This window comes from Pezoporus wallicus, unplaced genomic scaffold, assembly GCF_028554395.1.
Source record: "Pezoporus wallicus isolate ANWC-B61680 ecotype Strahan unplaced genomic scaffold, APGP_CSIRO_Pwel_v1 contig_10084, whole genome shotgun sequence".
NCBI lineage: Eukaryota > Metazoa > Chordata > Aves > Psittaciformes > Psittacidae > Pezoporus > Pezoporus wallicus.
The window spans coordinates 859060-881828 of record NW_026642497.1 but is presented as its reverse complement, the minus strand read 5'-3'; the positions used below and the strand labels follow the sequence as shown (position 1 = coordinate 881828).

At 49.0% G+C, this 22769-nt stretch overlaps 1 protein-coding gene and 1 long non-coding RNA gene across 2 annotated transcripts; both read right to left on the bottom strand.

Annotated features, from left to right (window-relative positions):
- Window positions 1–1608, bottom strand: LOC130610642 (uncharacterized). Its single transcript, XR_008975087.1, has 2 exons — window positions 674–1608; window positions 1–528 (listed from the first exon to the last, which is right to left on the bottom strand). It is a non-coding gene; the product is annotated as an uncharacterized LOC130610642 (long non-coding RNA).
- Window positions 1609–4614: 3006 nt separating this feature from the next.
- LOC130610648 (cytochrome P450 4B1-like) lies at window positions 4615–12713 on the bottom strand. The gene is made up of 12 exons (XM_057430702.1): window positions 12476–12713; window positions 11522–11663; window positions 10771–10815; window positions 10097–10224; window positions 9558–9682; window positions 9312–9463; window positions 8970–9076; window positions 7975–8165; window positions 7229–7362; window positions 7024–7088; window positions 6205–6287; window positions 4615–5521 (listed from the first exon to the last, which is right to left on the bottom strand). The coding sequence occupies exons 1-12, from the start codon at window positions 12659–12661 to the stop codon at window positions 5353–5355; spliced, it is 1527 nt and encodes a 508-aa protein (XP_057286685.1). The 5' UTR covers window positions 12662–12713; the 3' UTR covers window positions 4615–5352.
- Window positions 12714–22769: the final 10056 nt, after the last annotated feature.

The following is a 22769-nucleotide window of genomic DNA, read 5'->3' as shown; positions in this document are numbered from 1 at the left end:
TTCGCTCAGTAGGGTTTAAGGAGGATTAGTCATTGTTTGCTGCTGCTGCATCAGCACTCAGGCTGGGGGTGTGGCGAGAGGAGGGGAACCCATTAATTTTTACCTCTCGGTTGCAAAAGGAGTTAGAAACTGCATCCTTATAATGAGTAACAATGGGAGTTTATTCCCTGCCATGTGCACACCCTGAATGTGTAATGAATGTCTGGGCTGTTCCCCTGGATGTGGGTTTGGAGTGGAGGTGTGCTCAATGGGTCTCAGGGTCTCTTTTCCCAGTGGATCCCTTCCATAGTCATAGGTCCAAGCAAGGAGAAGGATGGGGCTTCATTGTGCCAGTGCCCCTTCAGAGTTCACTTTCTAGGGGACATTTTTTGCAAGAACCAGTGTGTTGTTCCATGGTGGGGTATCCCCTCCATGCAGTCCTGCCTCAGTTTCCCTTGTCTGTCAAGCACAACCCGAGGTTGTCTGTACGAAGCAGGCTGCCTTCCCACGAGCCATGCAGCAGGCTCGTAGATGCTTCTTGGTGTGATCCTAAAAAGAACAAAAGGGAGCGAGCATAAATGAAATTTATTGTTGGAAAATCTTAATTAGATTTGAAGCCCAAAGGGAGAAAAGTGAGGTATTATCTGACACAGCTAATGAGTGTTAAGGGTCCATTGTTATATTTCTTGTTTACCTTTCTGTGCTGGCTGATACGGCCCGGATCCTCGCCTGTTCTGCCATAATTAGGATATCTCATCTCTTGCTGATAGGGTTGGGGATGCTCTTTAAAGCACAATGCTCTCATCCCTCCCTAGCAGGGTGAGCGTGATCAGGAAGGCAACTTCTGGCATCCCAGCACTTGTGCCTGCCACATTGACCCTGCAAGCTGGGGGATGCCCTCCAGAGCATCCTGATAGCTTCCAGATGATGGGCATCTCCAACAGCCTTGGTGACCTCCTCAAAGGCCCCTGAGCCAAATTGCCTGGGGGCCAAATCCTGCTCAGTGCCTCTCTCCACACAGCATAGGAGGTGACTGTGTCCTCCACAAGTCACCCCAATGCTCCCCAATGAAGGGGAAGGACACCCATGGATACCCCATCCTACACCCTACTCTGTAATGTCAGTATCTCTGGAGCCTGGGCTTCAGGGATACATTCAGGGTTGGGATCTGCTGTGAACAGGACAGTCTCCTCTTGGGCAGAGGACATTCAGAATGGTCTTTTTGCACTGCTGCCTCATTAGGAGACGTATCACAGCTTTCCTTTGTGGCCTAGGAGGGTGAAAGTTGTCTCTCAGATCCCCTGATAACAGGACATCTTGTTGAAAGCCACCTGTACTCTAACCCTCCCCTAATCTCTCCTGAGGCACTTTAGGGATGGATGTTTAAGATGTTTCAGCTGTGACCACAGCCCTGAAGCAGCTTGAGCAGGTGGATACCTACTGTATAAATTATTCCAAGGTGGCTTAGTTAGAGACTTGCTGTATGGAGGTAAATGGCTGCTGGAAGGACCATCAGCTCCAGCCCTGAGCATTGTACCTGGCATTGGGCACCTCGACACCCAAGCGATGCAATTTGGTCCTCCAGAAGCAAAAAGGGAGCCTGTCCCACCATTGTAATCCATTGGGCTGGGGAAAAGCCTGGTCACCCATGTGGGAGCCGGGACCGTGGCATGTTGGGGTGTCTGTGTGTGGGCAAGTGGGCTGCAAAGTTTTTGGTCTTGATTCAAGGCACTGAAAGCCAGAAGTAAAATACCATCCATTGTTGGTTTATACACCCGTAGTAGCCAAACAAACATCCCTGGAGCCTGTCCTTATCGCTTTATTACACCTGCTAGAGTGAATAGATTAAAGAGGATGGGGAGGGGGGAGAAAGCAGAAGAATCCAGCAGAAAAACTGGGGTTTGGGATTGTTAATTATTCTCTGGGGTCTCTAATCTTTAACTGGCAAACAGCATCACTAACTGTCTTAAAGCCCCTCCTGGAACATCCTGATAATAAGCCATCTGCATGAAGGCACCCCGTTATCTGCCCTCCTCCAGCCGCCTGTGACATGGCTGGACTGGGAGATAATGAATGTGTGGTGTGTAATAACGACACGTCATTCATGATTATCGGCCTGATACCCAACCTTTTAGCTCCATTGTTTGTGCTTCAAAAAAAGGAGAAAAAGAGAAAATAATAAAGGAGGAGGGAAAGAAGAAAAAAAGGGGAATTTTTGGTGCTATGGGCTGTCCCGGGGTCCCCGAAGTGTCTCCCTGCCAAAGGGGCTGGCTCTCGAAGCATCTCCCAAAGGGCTTGGCGGTACCTAGGAAGGACTCGCCTGTGGATTGGCGGCTGTTGTAACCATGGTGATGGAGGGAGAGAGCTGAGACAGCGTAGAAATGTCACTGCCTGGCAGAGAGACGTTTGGGGCAAATGGTGGGGTGATTAGATCTGTGTCACCGGGTGCTGCCCGGCTCCTTGTGCTGCTTTTGCTGCTCTCAAAGCAGTTTAGTGGCGGCTTGGCAGAGGAGGTTATCTTGTACACGATGCTGTCCAGAAACTGCCAGCATCTGAAGGCAGGGGGGATGTTTGGGTTGCCTGGTTTGACCTGGATAAGCTGAAAAGCAGAAGAATTTTCTCCTGGCTGCTGCTGCTGCATTATGGCTTCATGATGCTTCGGTGCCGCAGGATCTTCCCCCAAAGCTTTGGTCCTTCAAACTGCACATCTGGGTTAAGTGTGATTCTTAATGCGGAGAGACTTTAAAGTGTTTGGCTTAGGTTGACTCAATTATTGTCAGAACTGTTCAATAATGATTCATTTTCTTTCCCATAAAAAATGGTGGTAGTTTCTTCCCTCTTTCCCAAGCAGATTTCCCAGAGCAGTTTCCCTGGGGAAGGTCTCTACTGGAAGTAGTTGGGGTTTGGCCATTCGTAACAGTCCGAACACTTTGTAAACCAAACAAGCAGCCTTGGTCATGGCAGCAAATAGGGTGATGGCCTCCAAGCACAGGGTTGGGAGGCCAAGCAGGGCACTGTACACATACAGGTATAGGCAGCAGCTGTGGGTCCTCATCAGCTCTAACTTTTCCTGCTCTGGCCTTATCCCATCATGCCCAAGCCAGAAGATGTTGTAGGGGCATCTTCAAGTGCTACCTAGCTTCCTTTGAACCCCATCACCAAGGAGACAGACTGGGATGAGCAGAGCTGCAAGGTGGCTTTCTTGTTCCTGGATGGGTGGCTGAAAGGTCTGAAAAATAGGGCCAGTAATGAAAAGCTGCTATCAAAATGCTGCCTTCCAGTTGCTGTGCTGGAACCAGGGAGGCAGAGAACCTTTGATACCAGCCTGAGTCCGCCATCAGTGCAAGGATGATGGCATTGGCACCTACACAACCTAAATCCAGTCCCTTCCTGAGGGTGAAAAAGGGAGAAGAGGAACTCGGTCTCCAGCTGCCTTGCAAAATATATGCAGCCTGCACCTTGCTGGTTATTCACAGCATCCCTGTCCCATTAGGTACCTGTTAGCAAAAATGGAGGTCTGGATCCAGCCCTAGAAGGATTTTGTTTCTCAAACTGAGGTTGCAGCAGGCATTGGAAATGGGAGGGAGGGGACTGCAGGGGTTTATTCAGATGGGGACATGCTCAGGTTTGGCTGTCCTGGTCTGGCCGTCAGCAGAAGTGAGCTGCCTGGAGGAATGGACATGGTGTGGCTATGTGAGTGCTTGCAGTGATGCTGATGATGCTGTTGCCGTGGGCAGAAGCTGGACAGACAGCCTTATCTCTGTGGCATGGCATGTGTGCTGTCCTCCATGCCTCAGTTTCCCCTAACGCCTGCTGAGTGCCCAGCACTTGCAGTGTCAAGCTTTCCCTGTGCTATGGGCAGTATCACCTTCAAGCTGGGGACTGTGATGGAGCAGCCTCCTCTGCTGTGCGACGCAGCTGAGGAAGGGAATGAGGACCGGGACGTCCTCGGGGATGGGACCCATCAGCTGCCCTGCTGGGCTTGGCCGTGCTCCCTGCCAAGCCCAGGGGGTTTTGCCAGGGACGTGGGAGGACTCCGTGTTTTTCAGGGTCTCCCACTGCCACCTAGTGATCCATTTCACACCCTGGACCTGCAGCTCACCGAGATGGGTCTTCTTAGCCCCAGAGCCCATCTAAGGACAGTGGTGGGGTGAGGCCCTATGGGGGTCCCTGCATCCCTAAAACAAGCCTGGTCTCAGGGCCAGCACCCACCTGCACCCCTTGGGCAGCTCACTCGTGTACCGAGCAGCCAGGTCTCAGCCTCTGCAGAAAAGGGCTTGAGGCTCATGCTCCCTATTGGGACCTTTAGGGTTTTCTTGCAAGCTGAGTTTGTTCTTGCCACCAGCACTTGGAGGATGGTGACTTTGTTTTGCTGTGTTTGACCCCGGATCATTTCAGTCGTTTCCTTACCACAGAAATTCCTGGAGGCAGAGGTAAGGGCTTGGTGACCCATGGCATGGGAGGGGTGGAAGCAGGCTCCTTGGGCTCAGGAGGGGCAAACCCGCTGAAACAGCCTTTGTGGCTTGAGAAAACAATCGCAGGGCTGCACCCTCGGGCTCAGCCTTGCCTCTGGGCTGATGGGACTCATCCTGTACCCCGCTGGCCCTCCAAATGCAAAGCCAAAGAAAGCCACGCTTTGGGAGCATCTCCACAAGGCTGTATTCACGTTTCAGAGAGGAGAACAAGGCTGATCATGCTTTGTTTTCAGTGTGGAGGGCTGTTTCTCCAAGTTAACTGGTGACACGTCCCTGTGCTGGGTCATGAGCACCCTCAGCTCAAGGAAGTTCAGCGCCAGGGCAGAAAACCCCGTTGGCTTTTGTCTCCATAACGGCAGGCACAGTGCCAGCGCCGGCGCAGATTAGGGGGATAATGTGGAGGGTGATGCATGGGGATGCAGAGTGGCTGTAGGGAGGAGTTATCCTGCCCTGGCACTCTCAGGCTGGGGGTAGGGGAGGGATATTGTGCTGGGACAGTGTTCAGGCTTTAGACAGCCATACAAACCTTGCCAGTTTCATTGTCATGCCCAAGCAGGGAACTGGTAACAGTGCATATAGACATGAGGGTGACAGAGGTCCCGTCAGACGGTCTGTGTGGAGATGAGCAGGACATGGAGGATGCCCATGGAGATGATGCTTGAGCCGTAGCTGTGCTGTGAAACTCACTTGGCAGTGCTATTCCTGGTGCAAGGAGGGGACCTAGACCTGCTGGGTTCAGGGTGTGTATGAAAGAGCTCACTGTGCCCCCCTGGACAGCAGCAGGAGGTTAATGTGGGAGAGGTCTGAGGTGGCCAGGGTGAGTCTGGTTGGTGTCGCCCTCTGGACGAAGGGTGGTCCTTGGGATAGGTCTTGACCCATGCTGTGGTGCCTCAGGGGATCAGTGGATCTTCTTCAGATGCACGTGGACCCCGCTGCTGGACCTGAGGATGATCTGTGGTGTCAGTGTGGGAGGGTTGGATGGGTCAGGGCAGAGCTCAAAGCGGAGCAGGGTCAGGGCCAGTGCCACCTTCATCTCGTTCATGGCAAACTGCTGCCCAATGCAGTTCCTGGGGAGAGGAGAACAAACGCTCTACTTGCTGCCTTCATCCCCAGCTGCCTCCGAGCTGGGCAGTGAGGAACCTCCAGTTGCTGCATAGATGATGGCACAGCTTATCTAGGAATCCCCTGATGCCATAACATAATGTACCTACCACTGTGGTGGGGTGGTGTTGTTTCAATGAGCATTGAAAAAATAAGTGAGATTGAGAAGGCTGGGGCCTACTTCACTGGAAAGGGCTGCATGGATCCAGCTAAAAACCTGGACACCTCAGGAAGATTATTTTTGGCTCTGTGAGTATCTTCTGCAAGTTACCGAGACTTCAGTATCCTGCATGTTGATACAGCATGGAAACCACAGACTTGGACCCAGCTTGGCTTTGAGGCGCAGTGGGTGTTCATCTCTGAGCAAGGGAGCCTGTGTTCCCAATGCAGGCAACAGAAATATAAACACCTCTGAAAATCCACATGAGGAGTGTGTGAAATCCTATGGTGACCACAGAGCTTGGGGTGTAGGAAACACTCTGGAGCTGATGGAGCATGGTGGAGATCTGGTTACAGAAAGCCTGCTTGAGTTGGCCAAGCCAGCTTGGCTCAAGGGCACAGAGGGAGGATTAGCTTGAGGAGCTCCGCTCTGAGCTAGATCTACTATGTAAGGCAATACAAAGAAGAAAAGAGAGGAAGGGTCTCCCACCTGGATCCAGCAGAGAAAGGCAGGAAAGCGTGGGAATGCCTCTGTGCTGAGTTCTCTGGAGAAAACCTCAGGGGATCATAGACCTGTGGGAGCAACAAAGGCCGTGAGGTCAGGATTTGGTTTGGTTTGGTTTGGTATGAGCAGCACCAGGATCTCCCCCAGTCCCCATGGTAGGCTTGGACGTGGTTTCTGCTGTCCCTGGGGGGGAATGCAGCTCACAGGCATCTCCCTACAAAGCCACTGGGTGGATGAGAGTGGAGTGCTGCTGCCTGTGCCAGTTTTCCCCTTGGAGATATCCCGATCACCCTCTACAGTGCCCAAGATGCCTGAAGGTGTTTTCTCATCCGTGGCAGCCATCATCAATTCAGACTTTCTCTGGTCCGGAGACAGCCGAACCTGACTCTCCAGGCAGCCACTGGACAGAGGCAGCTGTACACCTTCCTTTGAGTTTTCCAGCTCTTTCTTTCCCTGAATACTAAGATACCAGCTTTGAATCACACATTGCCTGGAGGGCTTGGGACCTGTCGTACACTAAAGTCTAAGGGACCTAAGTCTATCCAGGGCAGCAGAAAGTAATCTGAGTATCTCTGTGTCATCACACATGAAGATAGACTATTCAACCTGCTTTCCCCTCACTTTGTCTTGTTCAAAGCCTTTGGGTGTTTGGTAACTTCATTGCACTTTGCATTTGAATATGGAATGTCAGAATAGGAGGGGGAAAAAACACCCAAATGTGGCAGGGAGGCACAGGCTGCCTTGTTCAAGAGGAGAGGATGTTTGGGCTGAGATATTCTTGTTATTATAACAAAGGTGAAATACCTCGGGGTCCTCCCACACATCCCGGTTCCTGTGAATAGCGAATATGTTCAGTGCAACCTGGCAGCCTGGAAAAGAAAAGGCTTGTGACACCTCAGAGTGAAAACCCAAGAGAGGGGTTTGTGGGATGTTATCCCTCCTTGGGCTCTAGTGATGATGCCTCACTTGCTGCTGGCAGCAGCATGAAGGATGAATGAACCCAACAGACCTGCTGGCAAGCTGCGTCCATCAGGAAACGTGACAGGTTTATGTAGGAGTCGGGACACAGAAGGAACCGCTGGGAATAGGCGCAAGCTCTCTTTGATGCACATCGTGGCGTAAGTCATCTTCCCGAGGTCCTCCCTGAAAGCAAACCTGGGTCAGGCTGTGTTTGAGTGCCAGCAATGGGGACAGCAGCAGCCACAGCCTGTGCTGAACACTGGGTGCGTTGGACTGCCACGTCTTCCTTCTCTTGTTGGGATTTCTCCCTCTCCTAGTCCTCCCTTGGCTGCTAGCATTGCTGCGTGAAAAGCAAAGTGTCCCAGTGTAGATGCAGTATAAGGTGGATGAAGTTTCATTCTTAGAATCATAGAATAGTTTGGATTGGAAGGAACATTTAAAGGTCATTTAGCCAAATGTGTCAAATGCACTACTCAGCTCCGTGTTGTCTGCAAACTTGCTGAAGGTGCACTCAAATACACACTATGTCATTGATGAATATATTAAACAGTACTGGTCCAGATACAGACCCCTGAGGGACACCACTCATCACTGATCTCCACCTGGACACTGAGCCATTGACCACTACCCTTTGGATGCTGCCATCCAATTGATTCCTCATCCACCAAACAGTCCACCCATCAAATCTATATTTTTCCTATATAGAGAGAAGGATGTTGTGGGGTGACTGTGACAAAGTCCTTAAAGGATAAGTGAAAAGAATTTGAAATAAAGGAATAAGAAGTCCTAGCTCACCATTCAACAGTATCCCGGTCTCCCAAGATTCCCCGGATCTCCTCCCTGCACCGTTGCTGGTACTCTGGATATAATGACATGCAGTACAAGAGCCAGGAGATCCCACTGGCTGTGGTATCATGACCCTCAAACATGAATGTGTCCACCTCAGCCCGCAGGTCTTCATCAGATAGCCCAACTCCATTTGCATCCTAACAAAGAGGAGAGTACACCATCCTTAAGCACACATTAATTGGACTTTCTGATTTGGATTTAAAAATAACCCTGGATGATGATGAAGGGCCCAGTTTGGTGTCTTTTGTATCTCCCTGTACATCAGGAAGTAAGCTAGTAGAAAATACATCCGATATATGTGAGAACAGTCAGACCTGCTTGTTGCTGACTCTGCAGTCAACAGAGCTACAGAGCTGGGCTTTGGGGTGATACCAGTTCCCAGCCCTTCAGAAGGAAGGGCTCTACTGAGGTCTATTAAAGGCTCTATTTGTTCCTCTACCAAGGGTCCCTGTTAAGTTTTTCAGTTGGTATGTTTGGATGACTTTTGTTTCGGATTGAGAAGAAAAGAAAGCAGTGCCTCCAGCAAGCAGAGCGAGCGCACAGAGAACGTGTCTCCTTCCTGAACACCAAATGGCAGCTTCTGTCCAGAGTATCTGAAGAGGTCTGCAAAGGTAAAACTACAGAAGGTAATAAATGAAATCACTTGAGAGGAGTACAGCCAAGCTGGACCCCTTGTAATGTTTCCAAAGGTCTCATTCTTCTGTGCTTTCTGACAGCTCACTTATGTGGAGCTATCAGTGTGCTCAATTAAAATGAACAAGAAAGGTGAAAGTCTGCCCAAGGTGTTTATGTTCTTCATCTTACACATCTGTGTTTCCTTCCCAAGTGGAGAAGCTGGGGCCAGCAATTCCAGCCAGGACTGGCCACCTCCCAGCTGGTGCATCCTCAGTGCCACACAGGTACGTTGTTTGGCATTTGATATGATTATTTCAAACATTCACCTTGGTACAAAGAAGAATGTCCAGAAAATCCAGGTGTTTCTTCTTCTGGATCTTGTCATATTCCTTCTCACTGGAGAACAACATCTTTCTTTCTTTTATTACCTTATCTGCACAGAGGAATGATCAGTTAGATGTGCCCTGCCCCTCCAGAGACCTCATGTACCTGTCTGCTTGGTCAGCAGTTTGGACCTTGTTTAATGTATAACCCTCTGGCCGGTGCATGCTGCAACCCCGCTCCGAGCAGCTCCAGATGGAAGTGGGGGCAAGGTTCAGCTAGGAAACAGGGCTGGGGAGAAGTGGGGAGAGATACCTAAATAGGGCTGGAGAGAAGTGAAGAGATACCTGTGTGGGTATGGGCCCGTTTGCAGGCATCCTGAAACTCCCGGCCTTTGCGAGTCAAGTTATAGAAGACATCCTTGTAAGAAAAATTCTGGATTCTGTTGCTCAGGAGGTAGCTCAGGTCATAAACAGCTCTGATATAATAGTCTGAGTTGCTGTAGGGAGATCAAGGTTAAAGCTGGTGTTAGCAGGCAGAGTGAGGAAACAGGAGCACTTGTTTTCACAGCATCTGGAAGTCGAAGCACTGACCTTTCAGTCTGGCAGTTGGCATTATAGCTGAAGGCACACTTCAAGATGCTGTCTAGTGTCATCAAGCTGACGTCTCGAAAGAGCTCCACTGACTTCCTGTCTGTGTTCTTCTTTTCCCATTTATCCTAGCGGTGGAGGCAGGGGTAAGGAAGGACAGACAACCATCTAGAATTAGGTCCTATTTTCCAATTCCTCTTCCCAGATCCACATTGTTAATTGCTTTCTTATCTGCCAGCTGAGGCCCTAGTTCAATGTATATTCTGTGAAATCTAATCAAACCCTTCTGTGCATTTCTTGTTCAAGGTTTACCATTACTGGGCTAGGAAAGGATGTTCTACCAGTGGCTGATTTCATTGGAAGGCAGAAGAAAGAAAGAAAGAATAAGTGGAAGGACCAGAGGGAGGTGAGGAGAGCAATTTCAGAGCTTCCAAACTAGGAGCCATTTAAACCCTGCCTGTCTCCCTTGGTCATTCCCAGACCTGACTATTTTCACTGGTGCACAGCTGAAAGGTAAAAGTGACAGGAGTGATGATTCTTACCAGCATCACTTTGACTGAGTCTGACATCAGGGTCACGTAAGTTTTCAGCACATCATAATGAAAAGCTGGGGTGAGCAGCTTCCGATGCTGGAACCATTTGGCTCCCTCCAAAATCAACAGTCCCTCCCCTGGGGAAACAGAAGCAAAGGTGCAATCAGCTCCTCCAGACATTGGTCACCGTGCTGGCAGCTTTACTACTGCTTTTGGGCAAGCACAGACTAATGTGCAGGATCTGGGAGAAGGGAGAGTTGGTGATGGAGCCTTTCTTCAGCCTCTGAGGCCGTTCACAGCAGCACTCCTTGGATGGAGATGAAGCATGCCCACTGCAACCAGCCATGCACACCCAAACTACCCTGAAACCAGGCCCATGATGGCAGAGGCACAGGACTTGTGCTCTCAGGTGGGTTTTCTGCCCTTGGTGTGTATCCCCCCAGTTATCTATGGTAGCATTCAGTCCCTGAGCAAACTGAAGTTTGGGGGGGTGATCTAAGGCAAAGCCGCCTGATGTGCTCCACAACTAGATGGGCACCACCAGTAGTAATGCTCACATTCAAACAAACCCTCTCATTTGCAAGCTCTGGTTTTTGAATGGAATGGAATAAAGGAAAAAAAAGAGAGAAGCTGCTGAAATGTGCAATGTGGCTGAAAGGGGTAATGGATAAAAGATGACTTACCAATCCAGGGAGTTAAGAATTTGTAGGGTACACTGGGCTTGTGTTCTGTAAGACAAAACAGACACCAGAACATTATGAATAGCTGATGAATTCAGCATAGCAAAAAAGAAAAATCAGGATAAATTTACACTGGAGTTTGTCCCCTAAATCGCAATGTTGAATCAGTCTAATTTAATTGTGTAAAATACTCTACCACTAGAGCAGAATTTAAAAGAGCTCTTCTACAAATATGACCCTAGTGGACTTGAGAAAACCAGAGAAAGGTATAAGGAAAAATGTGTGTGGCAAAGAAATGGCCATGGCAAATCTCAAAGTTGAGAACAATGGAGGGAGTTACTGTTGATGCCCATGTATGTACCACTCACAGGCATCATGCTCCATAGAAAGGAGGAGAGGAGAAGGCTTAAGATGTCTTCTGAGAGCCATTTGCATACCAGCTCACCTGTTTTATTGGGTTTACTGGGAAGCACATCTACTGTGGTCATAGATGCCACAGAAGACAGTTAAGACCAGTGACGATGGAGACAGTGAACTGGGAGGAACAGGCAACTGGTCACTGTTTTGCACAAGAACACAAACTGCTCCATGAAACCTGGGGCAGGTTGGGAGCTTGAGAGGGGGAGAAAAAGGGGAACTGCAATATCCATGAAGGACGCCAGCAGAGGGGATGACTCCAGGCAACTTTTCCATTATTTTCTCAGTAACGAAGTGTCAAGGACATGGCTTCCCAAAACCACATGTAGAGACTTACCCGTTTGGCTAACTATGACTTTGGCATAGTCAGGATGGTGGACTATTAGAGCAGGCAGGACTGGTCCAAACCACCTTGGAAAGGCATAGGGATATTCATCTCCCCATAACAATAGCTGGTTTAATATGTTTTCAGTAGTTATCTGCAATGACAATTAAGCAGGGACTGAATTCAGGTAGCGAAAGAGGGATGTGCCAGGGAGAGCAAAGTCTAAACTTGCCTTCTCATGGGAAGCACATACAAGATATCTTCTCCTGGAAATGGAGACAGAATAGGTGGACTTGAACAGGGGAGCTTTCTATACTGCAGATAGAGGAGACACTGGGCACTGCAAAGGGACTGTGCATAGGTGGCAAAGCTGACTGAGATGGCATGTCCCTGCAGCACCAGGCAGCCCCATGGAGAGTCCCTAGCTGGGGCCTGGCTGCAGCTGGGCTGTGTTAGGGTGGCCTGGGCTTGGTGTTGCTCTCAGGAGCTATGCTGGCATAGGCAATGCCAGGAGGACCAGTGCTGTTACATCTCTGTTCTCTAAGTTCAGCAGTGCAAGGTGGGCATGTAATGGGAATGCAAAAGTATCTTCACTACAGAAGGCTGAAAATGGCTGCAATATAATGCCTCTTCTTCAGTGGCTGTAGAGGGAAAGACTCTTACTGGTTGAAGGTTTAATGCAGAAGAGAGACATTTTATGATTGCTTACATTTAAAAAACATCATGAAAACCCCAGAAATTGCCTAACTCCATGTTTAAGCACATGATTGAAAACAACGTGGCTCTGTTATTTACCAAATGGTGCCTATCTCATATCCAGGCACCCTTCTCTCCCTGCCCTGCAGAAGCCTTGGTGCTCCCTGGGCTGAGGTTCACCCCCCACCCAGTGCTTCCTCTTATCCTTATTGATACCTTGCCCAGATTTTGGAGCAAACCCACCCTGCCTGAGCCCAGCTCCCTCCTTACCAGGTGATTGTGGCCATAGAGCCAGTGTTTTGGGGGACCAGGGAATGCTTCCAGAGCTTTGATGAGTTTCTTCCTCTTCTGGTAGAATTGGGCCACCTTCAGCAGCACAAAGACTACACCAAGCACCACAGACAGCTGCAGAACGACAGCAGAAGGTCTGGCTATGCTGTCCAGCAGAGATGCCATGCTGGACCTGTGTCTGGGATGCCTGACACTGCCTTCTCCTCTGTTCCTCCTGCTCCTGCACCTGATGGGGAGCTCAGTGCAGGAAAAAACCTCTCCCTCCTGCTCTGCTAGAGCTGAGCCTGATGAAGTGGTGCTGTCAGCAATTTATAGTGGCAGGAACACCATGGTAAACACTGTGTCAGTTTGGCCAATTGCCTGCTGCTCCCAACTCACCCTTTGACCTGCTTCCAGCAACCTGTGGACGGAGGCAGTTTGTTAACAACCAACCTGCACATATTCCCAACTTTCTTTGAAGTCTCATACACCGCAGGAGTGAGTGAAAGCACTCGGTTATCCATGCCCGTGGGGAAAAAGCCATAGGAGGAGCAAGGTGGGAGGTAGCTGGTCTCGGGTTCTAGCTGAGCTCCAAGATATCTTCAGCCAGTCGAGGTCTGGAAGCTGTTCATCTGCCTAGTTTAAGTGGGGAACAAATGGGCTACCTCTGCCCAACACATGGGCTGAATGGGTCCAGTGCCTTCTGCTGTAAAAGCAGTGCTCTGAGTGTCTGCAGCATCACACAACACTTTATATATAATCAAGAGAATGGACATAACATAAGGGACCATGGCACTGCTCTTCCAAGAGGGCCTACCATAGATAAGCCAGGAAACTAAACTGGTACCCAGAGGAATTAGCATGATCAAGATGTAATACAAGGAGAGGGCGATCAGAGCAGTAAAATAAGCTGCAGCAAGATTGAGAGCCGCTGTCTGGGGATAACCTAACTCCACAAACATGCCTGAAAGTTAGCAAAGTAACTTTTCCCTTAGCTGGCTTGTGGCCTATTCATTAATCAATGATTGCAAAGACAAAGTGTAGGTACAGATGGTACCATTTGTATTTCAGGCTTAGGGAGATTTAAAGCGTCTGGCTGCTACAAACCCACGTGAGGGATTGTCGATGCACTACTCATTGCCAGTTTGAGTGTAGCATGGGAAGGTGCTCATCTGTATAAGCTATGCTGATCCTCTGCTCTTTAAGGGAGAGAAGAATCAATAGACTGCAGAAATGCTGAGGGCACTCCTCAGGAAGAAGTGCTGTGAAACTCCCTTTTCACCTAAATCTCTACATGCAACTTCTCCAAGCTCTCAACCCCTCTTGGGAGCTCACAGTAGAACCCACCATTTGGGACAGTTTTATTTCATGTGTGTGCAGATTCCCCTTTTGAAATGTGCATCCTAATTCATGACTCTTTGTTCTCTTCATGGGAGAGTAAATTATACACAGAGCAGGAGGACTCAACCTGACCCTCTGTCCAGCACAGGCACTGCAATGTTACCTATGGGTCCTTGAAAGGGAGAGGATTTGTCCTCCCTGCCACACAGCTAGAGGATGCTCAGTGCCATACAAAGACATCCTCTCAGCTGAATGGTTCACAGAGGGGTCCTATGGGTTTAGGTGGCTTCACCTTCATTGTCCTTTGGAGGGATGTGTGACTGTGCATCCCACTGCTTCTGTCTGCTCTTTGGGGTTCAGCTGTAGATTTTCTGGCTGAACATTGATACCCCTGCTGACATTAGCTGGCGTGGTACATGGTCTCTGTCGCATGCATCATCACCTGCTTCTCAGTGGTGATAAGATACATTGCAATGCTCAGGTATGATGAGTTGGGAGTGGCAGTTTCTAACAGTGGCCTCCAGCTCCATCAGTGACAAGGTTTCCAAAGCTCCTCATTCACTTCTGGGATTGCATTGTGAGGTTGGCATCCAGGGCACTTGGGCATGTCAGCTGGCTAACAGCTACCTCCTATTGTGCATCTAAAGTTTGGGCTGAAGAGGGTTCTGTCCCTTGCTTCTGCATGCTGGTAGTAGAAGACTGCTCTAGAAACGCTCTTTTCTCTCGAAAACATCAACTCTATGATCTCCTCTTAGCCTGTTCCTGGGCTGCAAATACACCTCTGCTAGTCTGCCAATATGAAGACTATGTTTCTTCAGCATTTCCATAGAAACAGTGATTGCATGGGCTCCTCAGCTGTGATGAGTGACCCAGTCAACACTACAGCTGTCCACATGGAATTGGGCTTTTGTTAGCATGGCAGGAAGATCCATTGGAAAGAGCCAACGACAATGGCTGAAAATCTCTTATGTCTCCCCAGACTTGATGCTGTGGCTGCTTGAGCCCTGGCCTAGCACATTTTCATCTCCACCACGTGTCTGTCCCTTGAACTGGACCCACGTAACTTCCATTAAGATGGTGCCTCTGGTTCCTCAGGCCAGGAAGAAGAGGAAGGAGGAGTTGTATTCCCTGGCTGGCATTTGTCATCCTGCTTTCTCCCCATCAGTTGCTGACATGCTTTGTCCTTTGTGCCAGAGCCTGGTAAGTCATTACAGACGCTTCCATTGACAGCTTAAAAGAACACACCGGCTCTCCTTGTGTTGCCTTGGAGAACATCCCTGGCAGGCACTGAAGAGCATTAGCTTTTCATACACTTGGCCATCTCCATGACGCTAATTATATCTCGTTATGCTGAGCCAGCTGGATCCGTGCAAAAGTTCAGGGAATTAAAGGTTGCTCTTTAGGAGGCTGAAGGCTGCAGTCTGTCGGGTTGGGATTTCTTAGAGAAGGCTTTAGCTGCAGTCAGGGCAAGAGGGACCCAATCTGTCATACCAACTTCACACTCCTTAGGAGGAGCACCTGACTCCATGCACCTCATGGCTATGGAAGGTGTAGGAGACACATCTACTACCTCTAGATCTATTTATGATCCTTCACCTGTCCTGCAGCACCACGATTAATGGGCTTCCCACCAGGAGAGGAGGCAGTGCAGGCTGGCTAGCTGGCCAGCTGGCTGGAATGAGTGTGGGTTGCAGTTTGGGATGATGCTGATGATTCTTGCTTACCTGAGGAGTGGGAGAAGGGTGAACATATGGAACAAGGAGCCACTTTTGGACTGTCCAAACCAGATTAGTGGCTCTGCAAGGTGCTTTCAAAATGTGAGGCTAAGCTAGATTGGGCAGGTGAAGAGTGTTAGAAGAGCAGTGTTACCTTGTGCTTTCTCTTGTTATCAAGTGAGGTCACAGAGTTTGGACAAGTCTACCGTGATGCTTGGGATTAACCTTGAATTTAGATTCAAGTGTTGTATCCTACGACAGACCCCACTCCCCATCCCCAGTGCTGCATGGACTCTGCCCCAAAGCTACACCAGGCCTTTTTCCTCTCAACCAGCTCTAAGACAGTGTTTGGGCTCTTTCACAGACCATCCTCTAGGAAACAGTCCCTAAACAACTTGACCCTTGTCCATGGATGGGAGGGACTGGAAGGAGGGCTCCATGAGACTGAGGACATTGGAAGGTGGGATTGCTGCTGTGGGTCCATCATGTGAAGACCTGTAGCATGCTCATAAATCCAGCAGTGTCATGTAGTTGGGTGCCTTACAAGGGCTACATAAGGAGAACAGAGTTGGAGTGTAAGACTAGTCAGGGCCAATGGAGCTCTTCTGGGGCACCTACCCTATTACCAGACCATCTGGTCTGGAACTGGGAAGCACCTTTCATCAGTCACCTATAAAACAACTCAGAAATGCCCTAAGACCCAGAGGTGGAGGGGTCAGGCCATTGGATTCTGGCTCTGTCTCAGATGAAACTTCTGTAACAACAGACAAATTCTCGCTAGTGACAAAGTCCCTGGACAATGGGTTTGACTGTGGGTTACTGAGCAGGGTGGGTTTGTACCCATCTGTCTCTTCGGTAGTTATTCAATAACCAGCAACAACTGTTGAGCATGGGGCCAAGGGGGCATGGGTTGTCTTGAAAATCTAATGAGATGTCAAGTGTTGAGCTAATAGGGAAGGAACATAGGGGATAGTGTGGATAAATCCACATTTATGGGGGTATGGAGCAAGAATCTGATCTTTGGGGATAGCAAAAGTGGGTGCCTAATCCAGCCTTCAGCCTCTGCGTTTTGTGTTTCACTGGTGGAGGGGATAGAAATGCCTTTCTCATGTATTTCAGAGGTTTCCTGGCAAGAGGGGCCATGAACATTCTGTCTGACACTTAGCACAGTCTGGGGAAGATAACTCAAGGGGTTTGCCAGGGCAGAAAGCATGGAATTCCTAAAGGAAAAGGGAAATGATCCTGAAGATCTCAGCATGAAAAAGCAGCTACAAGGGTCTCCTGATAGCCAGAGAGGTTGGCAGGGTGAGGAGAGGCTTGGCTTCACCTCCTGGACGTGTGGACCGGCTAAACTACGCTGGGTATGGAAGGACATCTGCACGGTTGGCTCGATGTATGGATGTCCACATGATGGCAGTGTGTGCCATGACAGCCCAAGCCACAAGGGTGGAAACGGCCAGTTACACTGGAGAGCTCCCATCCTGTACCACAACCAAGGACACATCAGGCGATGGAAATCACTTTCAGGGTCTTGGCAATTGCTCCGCTTACTTCAGATGCCTGAACACTGTTTTAACTCATCCTGTTGCCATTCATTGCAGAAGAACTGGTTTACTGAGCAGGTGAAATTTAGGTGGGAAATCAGAACTTTGCCCCAGAGCGTGACCTTGCAGCAGCTGCTTTCCCTGGTTGTGCCTGTGTTTGTTTGGGTAGGAAGAAGAGCCCAGGCCCATCTGTCCCTGTGTGTTCCTGCAGCGCTCAGTGCTGACAGATGAAATGTAGTTGTAAAGCCAAAAGAAATAATAACGTTTCAAGCTTCCAAACACATGATATATGAGGAAATCACGGCAAGAGCCCAGCCAGTGTTGCGGAGTAATGCGAGCGGCCTGGATCCAATCTGACTACACAGTGGTGTAGTCAGATGGGATCCATGGATGGATGGATAAATTCATCAATGGATGAATTTATATCTGGAAGCATTTTATACAGCTGTCTTACAAACATGTTGCAATACTTCATTTACAGGCTGCTGCCAGTGTAAAACCCCAGTGGGGTTTAGAGGGAAATCGCTGGTACCATCTCAGCATGGGTTTGCCTGGAGAGTGGTGTGGGTCCTGTGCCCTGCAGAGCTCCCTCTCACCGCTGGTTCAGCTGTTCCTGCTGTGCTTAGCAGCATGAAAGTACCACAACCAGGCTGTGATGGATGGTATACCCTTTGCGTGCCCAGGATGTGGCTGGACAGCTATTACGACAGTCTCTATGGGGAAAGGAATAACTGCATGAGTTGATGGCATCCTTGCTCTGCTGTTATTGAAAGGCCAAGCTGTAGCAATGAGGAAAATACAGGGTCTTTATAACCAAAACAAAGACTTACCCGCTTTCACCCCGCATAGCTCCTCTCATGAGTTCTTGTTAGATTAGTTTCTGAAGGTCTGAGTCAGGCAGTCCAAGGTCAGCTCATCATCTCTGCAATTACCCTTGCTGCAGAAGGTAGGGAAGGATTAAAGAATGAGGTAACCCCTCTGCATCTAGTCCTTGGCTGTCTTTATTGCTCCGAGTTATACACCCCACATCTTTTTATTACCACCATGTCGATAATATCGAGGAGGGGAGAGGTAACTGGGGGGAAGGTGCTGTCAGAAATTACATGCTGGAATGATCAGGCTCACTCTGGCACTGGGACACCGTTGCCCCAGAAGCCCTGTTGCAGCCTCAGCCCAGCTCTCCAGTTCAAAAGCAGAGTAGCTATGGAAGATGTGGGATGCAGGATGCGGGATGTGAGATGATGCAGGATGTGGGAGGCAAGATGTAGGATATGAGATATGGGATGTGGGATACAAGTTGCGGGATGTGAGATGATGCAGGATGCAGAATATGGGATGCGGGATGTGGGATGCAGGATATGGGATGTAGGGTGCAGGATGTGGGATGCAGGCTGGCTGGCCTGTCATGCAGTGCTGTCCCATGTGGCTTGGGGAGTTGGGCTGCCATGGGTGGTGTTATTTAGAAGAGTGGGATTCTAGCTCCTGGCCTTGGAGGGTGTTAGCACCAAGGAGAGCTTTGAGTGCAGATCTGATATTGGGTTTGGGTATGCAGGGGAACTGGGCTCTGCTCCACTCCCATGTCAAGAAGCCACAAACACAGCATGGAGGGGAGGATGGGAACGCTGCAGAGCACCTTTCCTTTTCCTCATCAGATATGAAGAGGCAGATTTTCAACAAATCCTAAAAGTCATAGGGGGGACAGTGACTGAAGAGGAAGAAGGCAGGAGCAGCCTGGCTTTTCCATCCCAGGCCCAGGAACACTCACACGTTGGATAATCCAGCTGGGAAAGCAGCAGGGCAGCCTTTCCTCTATCCCTGATTCAGACTGCTCCCAAAAACCAGACCAGAGGTGGGTACCTCTGTGCCCTTATACCATGTTCATTACTTTCTTTGGGCCTTTGGCTTATGCAGCAAAAAAAGTGACCTGCTCTTAAAACCTCTGAAAACACAGATTCTCCAGGCAAACTATGTTAGGGCTTAAGAAACCTTAGGGAGTGCTTTATGCTGTGCAATCGGTGTCTGCCTAAATGCAGTTTAGCAGTTGCCATTTCATAGAACCATAGAATAGTTGGGGTTGGAAGGTACCTTTAAAAGTCATCTAGTTCATCCAGTCTGTCTATTTCCCTGAGGACTGTTATGCCGGGTTCTCTCAGTTTGATACCCTTTTACCTACTCCCTTTCAGAGTGCACCATAATGTCAGCCTTGTCCTCTTGCTCATCAGATGTCGTGGCATTAATCTTTCATGTTTGCATGTCAAGGTTCATCCACTCCTTTTCAGATAGCATTTTATTTTTCCCAACCTTATCCTGAAAAAGAACTTGAATCCAATAGAGATGCGTTTGGTCCTAATGACCCAGCTATTTTGATTAGAAGTTTTCTCAGTTTACACTTTAGAATAGGCAGGCAAGGTACATTATGGAGGAAATGCGGTCGCCTTTATACTTAGAACTCCAGGCGAGGTTGAAGGACACTATCTCATTTCACCCAGTGAATGGAGATGCAAGTGAAAAATATTCAAGTATTTGTATTTATGTATCCAAGTATGATGCTTGCTTTAATTACAATGGCAGGATATTAGTGATTGGAATTATCTTTGCCTCTGTATCTTCTAAATACGTTTTGGAGATATTGGTGCCTATCAGTCATTTCCCCTCTTCATTTCATTGAGGGCTGTGCCTGCCTCTTGTGCTTTGTGCTTGTGCTCGTGGGCTGGCATCGCATTCGCTGCAGCATTTCTTCTATTTATCAAGATAATGCTGTATCCTGATAGCACCCTCCAAAGAGCTCGAGGCATCCCATAGGTTCATGACATTTTACATTTTAATAAGCATGCTCCATCTCTCTCCACTGCAGGGATATCTCTTGATTGCAACTCGAGAGCTGCACCTTGTGTCTGAAGAGGGGACAGGCAGCTGAAGTGAGCATCCCCTACCATCGTGCTGACGTTCCTGCTTCTTTGAGAGGAGCTGGTTCAGGCCAAAATAAATTGGATTAACTCAAAAGCAAAAATAAGTTGAACTGGGATTCAGATTGTCATAGGCGGAAAGCCAGCACTGCTGGAGGGCAGGGAATAGAGATGAAAAAGCACATGGAAAAGCGCATTTACTGAGAAATCTTATTTTCATTTTACTTTCTAGAGTCCTGATTCATTCCTGATTAGCAGCAACTAAAACTGTATGCTGCCAATGACAGAGCAGCCATTTGACAAGGATTGCCTTTACACATAGGCTTAAATGCATTTTCAAGATATGTCTTTCTCATTATAAGTTCGGATTTGTTCTTTTAGTGGAATTCATTCCAGAAGAAGGGAGTAGCATCATCATTCAGGTTGTAATATGGGGTTCAACAGGTTTCTGATTTTTCCTTAAAGAAAATAGTTTTTTTTTCCCTGGGAGGCTTTACCTCCAAACATCCCTGTTTTTCAGAGGAATGAGAAGTTTGAGAAGAGAAAAAGCATTAGAACCTCTTCTGCTTTTGAGCCAGAAAATAATAATTGGGTTGCATTGAAGTCTGCCCTGACGCTGGATTTGCTCATGTGCTCTTTTGCCAGACAATGTGGTGCACAAAATGATCTGGCAGAATTCCTTCCTCACAGCTTCAAATGAAGATTACGCATTGGAACCCTGCTAAGGGGTTGCCCATGGACCAGGTTAGGAAAGCTAAGGCCCGGTGAGAATTAAACTTGATTAGGGATGTTAAGGATAACAGGAAGGGATTCTATAGGTACACAGAGAATAAAAGACAGACTAGGGACAACGTAGGCCCCCTCCAGAAGCTCTCGGGAGAACTGGCTACACAGGATTTGGAGAAGGCTGAGGTTCTGAATGACTTCTTTGCCTCGGTCTTCACTGGCAAAGTTCTGACAGCACCACCCAAGTCTTGGAAGGCAGATGCAGGGACTGTGAGAATGAAGACCTTGGGCCCACTGTAGGAGAGGATTTGGTTCGAGACCATCTTAAAAACCTAAAAGTGCACAAGTCTGTGGGACCTGATGAAATTCATCCACAGGTCCTGAAGGAGCTGGTGAATGAAGTTGCTAAGCCACTGGCCATCATATTTGATAGATCATGGCAGTCAGGTGAAGTTCCCGAAGACTGGAAAAAGGGAAATATAACCCCCATTTTCAAGAAGGGGAAAATGGATGACCCGGGGAATTACAGAGCAGTCAGTCTCACCTCTGTGCCTGGCAAAATCTTGGAGCAGATTCTCCTGGAAGGCATGCTAAGGCACATGAAAATCAACAAGGTGCTTGGTGACAGCCAGCATGGCTTCACTAAGGGGAAATCCTGCCTGACCAATTTGGTGGCCTTCTATGATGGGGCTACAGAACTGATGGACAGGGGTAGAGCAGTTCATGTCATCTACGTGGACTTGTGCAAAGAGTTCGACACTGTCCCACACGACATCCTTGTCTCTAAATTGGAGAGACATCAATTTGATGGATGGACCACTCGGTGGATAAAGAACTGGCTGGATGGCCACACGCAAAGAGTTGTGGTCAATGGCTCAATGTCCGGCTGGAGACCAGTAACGAGTGGTGTCCCTCAGGGATCGGTGTTGGGACCGGTCTTGTTCAACATCTTTGTCGCTGACATGGACAGTGGGATTGAGTGCGCCCTCAGCAAGTTTGCCGATGACACCAAGCTGTGTGGTTCAGTTGATACGCTGGAGGGAAGGAATGCCATCCAGAGGGACCTTGACACGCTTGTGAGCTGGGCTGATGCCAACCTCATGAGGTTTAACCATGCCAAGTGCAAGGTCCTACACCTGGGTTGGAGCAATCCCAGGCACAGCTACAGGTTGGGCAGAGAAGAGATTCAGAGCAGTCCTGCGGAGAAGGACTTGGGGGTGTTGGTTGATGAGAAAATGAACTTGAGCTCTCAGTGTGCACTCGCAGCCCAGAAAGCCAACCATATCCTGGGCTGCATCAAAAGGAGCGTGACCAGCAGGTCAAAGGAGGTGATTCTGCCCCTCTACTCTGCTCTTGTGAGACCTCATGTGGAGTATTGTGTGCAGTTCTGGTGTCCTCAACATAAAAAGGACATGGAACTGTTGGAACAAGTCCAGAGGAGGCCATGAGGATGATCAGGGGACTGGAGCACCTCCCATATGAAGACAGGCTGAGAAAGTTGGGGCTGTTCAGCCTGGAGAAGAGAAGGCTGCAGGGAGACCTCATAGCAGCCTTCCAGTATCTGAAGGGGGCCTATAGGGATGCTGGAGAGGGACTCTTCATTAGGGACTGTAGTGACAGGACAAGGGGTAACGGGTTCAAACTTAAACAGGGGAAGTTTAGATTGGATATAAGAAGGAAGTTCTTTACTGTAAGGGTGGTGAGGCACTGGAATGGGTTGCCCAGGGAGATTGTGAATGCTCCATCCCTGGCAGTGTTCAAAGCCAGGTTGGAAGAAGCTTTGGGCGGCATGGTTTAGTGTGAGGTGTCCCTGGCCATGGCAAGGGGGTTGGAACTAGATGATCTTAAGGTCCTTTCCAACCCTAACTATTCTATGATTCTATGGAAAGAGATGCTGTGTTGGCTGCAACTGGAGACCCATGGGCAGGGGCCTGGCCAGACACCCCCAGGGTTGCCTCTTGCCCCTCATGGGTTTCCTCTCAATCTCCAGGATCTAAAGGGGTTTTACGCTGTTTGTGATGAAGTGAGCAAATGTCAGCAACAAAAACAGAGGCAGCTGCTG

What these genes read in the sequence shown, in the direction of transcription:
- LOC130610648 (XM_057430702.1), bottom strand. Translation starts at nt 12,661, where the DNA reads ATGGCATCTCTGCTGGACAGCATAGCCAGACCTTCTGCTGTCGTTCTG. An exon ending in GCCAACTGCCAGACTGAAAG is followed by an intron (nt 9,464 to 9,557) that starts GTCAGTGCTTCG and finishes ATCTCCCTACAG; the next exon opens with CAACTCAGACTATTATATCA. An exon ending in ATGTGTGGGAGGACCCCGAG is followed by an intron (nt 6,288 to 7,023) that starts GTATTTCACCTT and finishes TTGCTCCCACAG; the next exon opens with GTCTATGATCCCCTGAGGTT.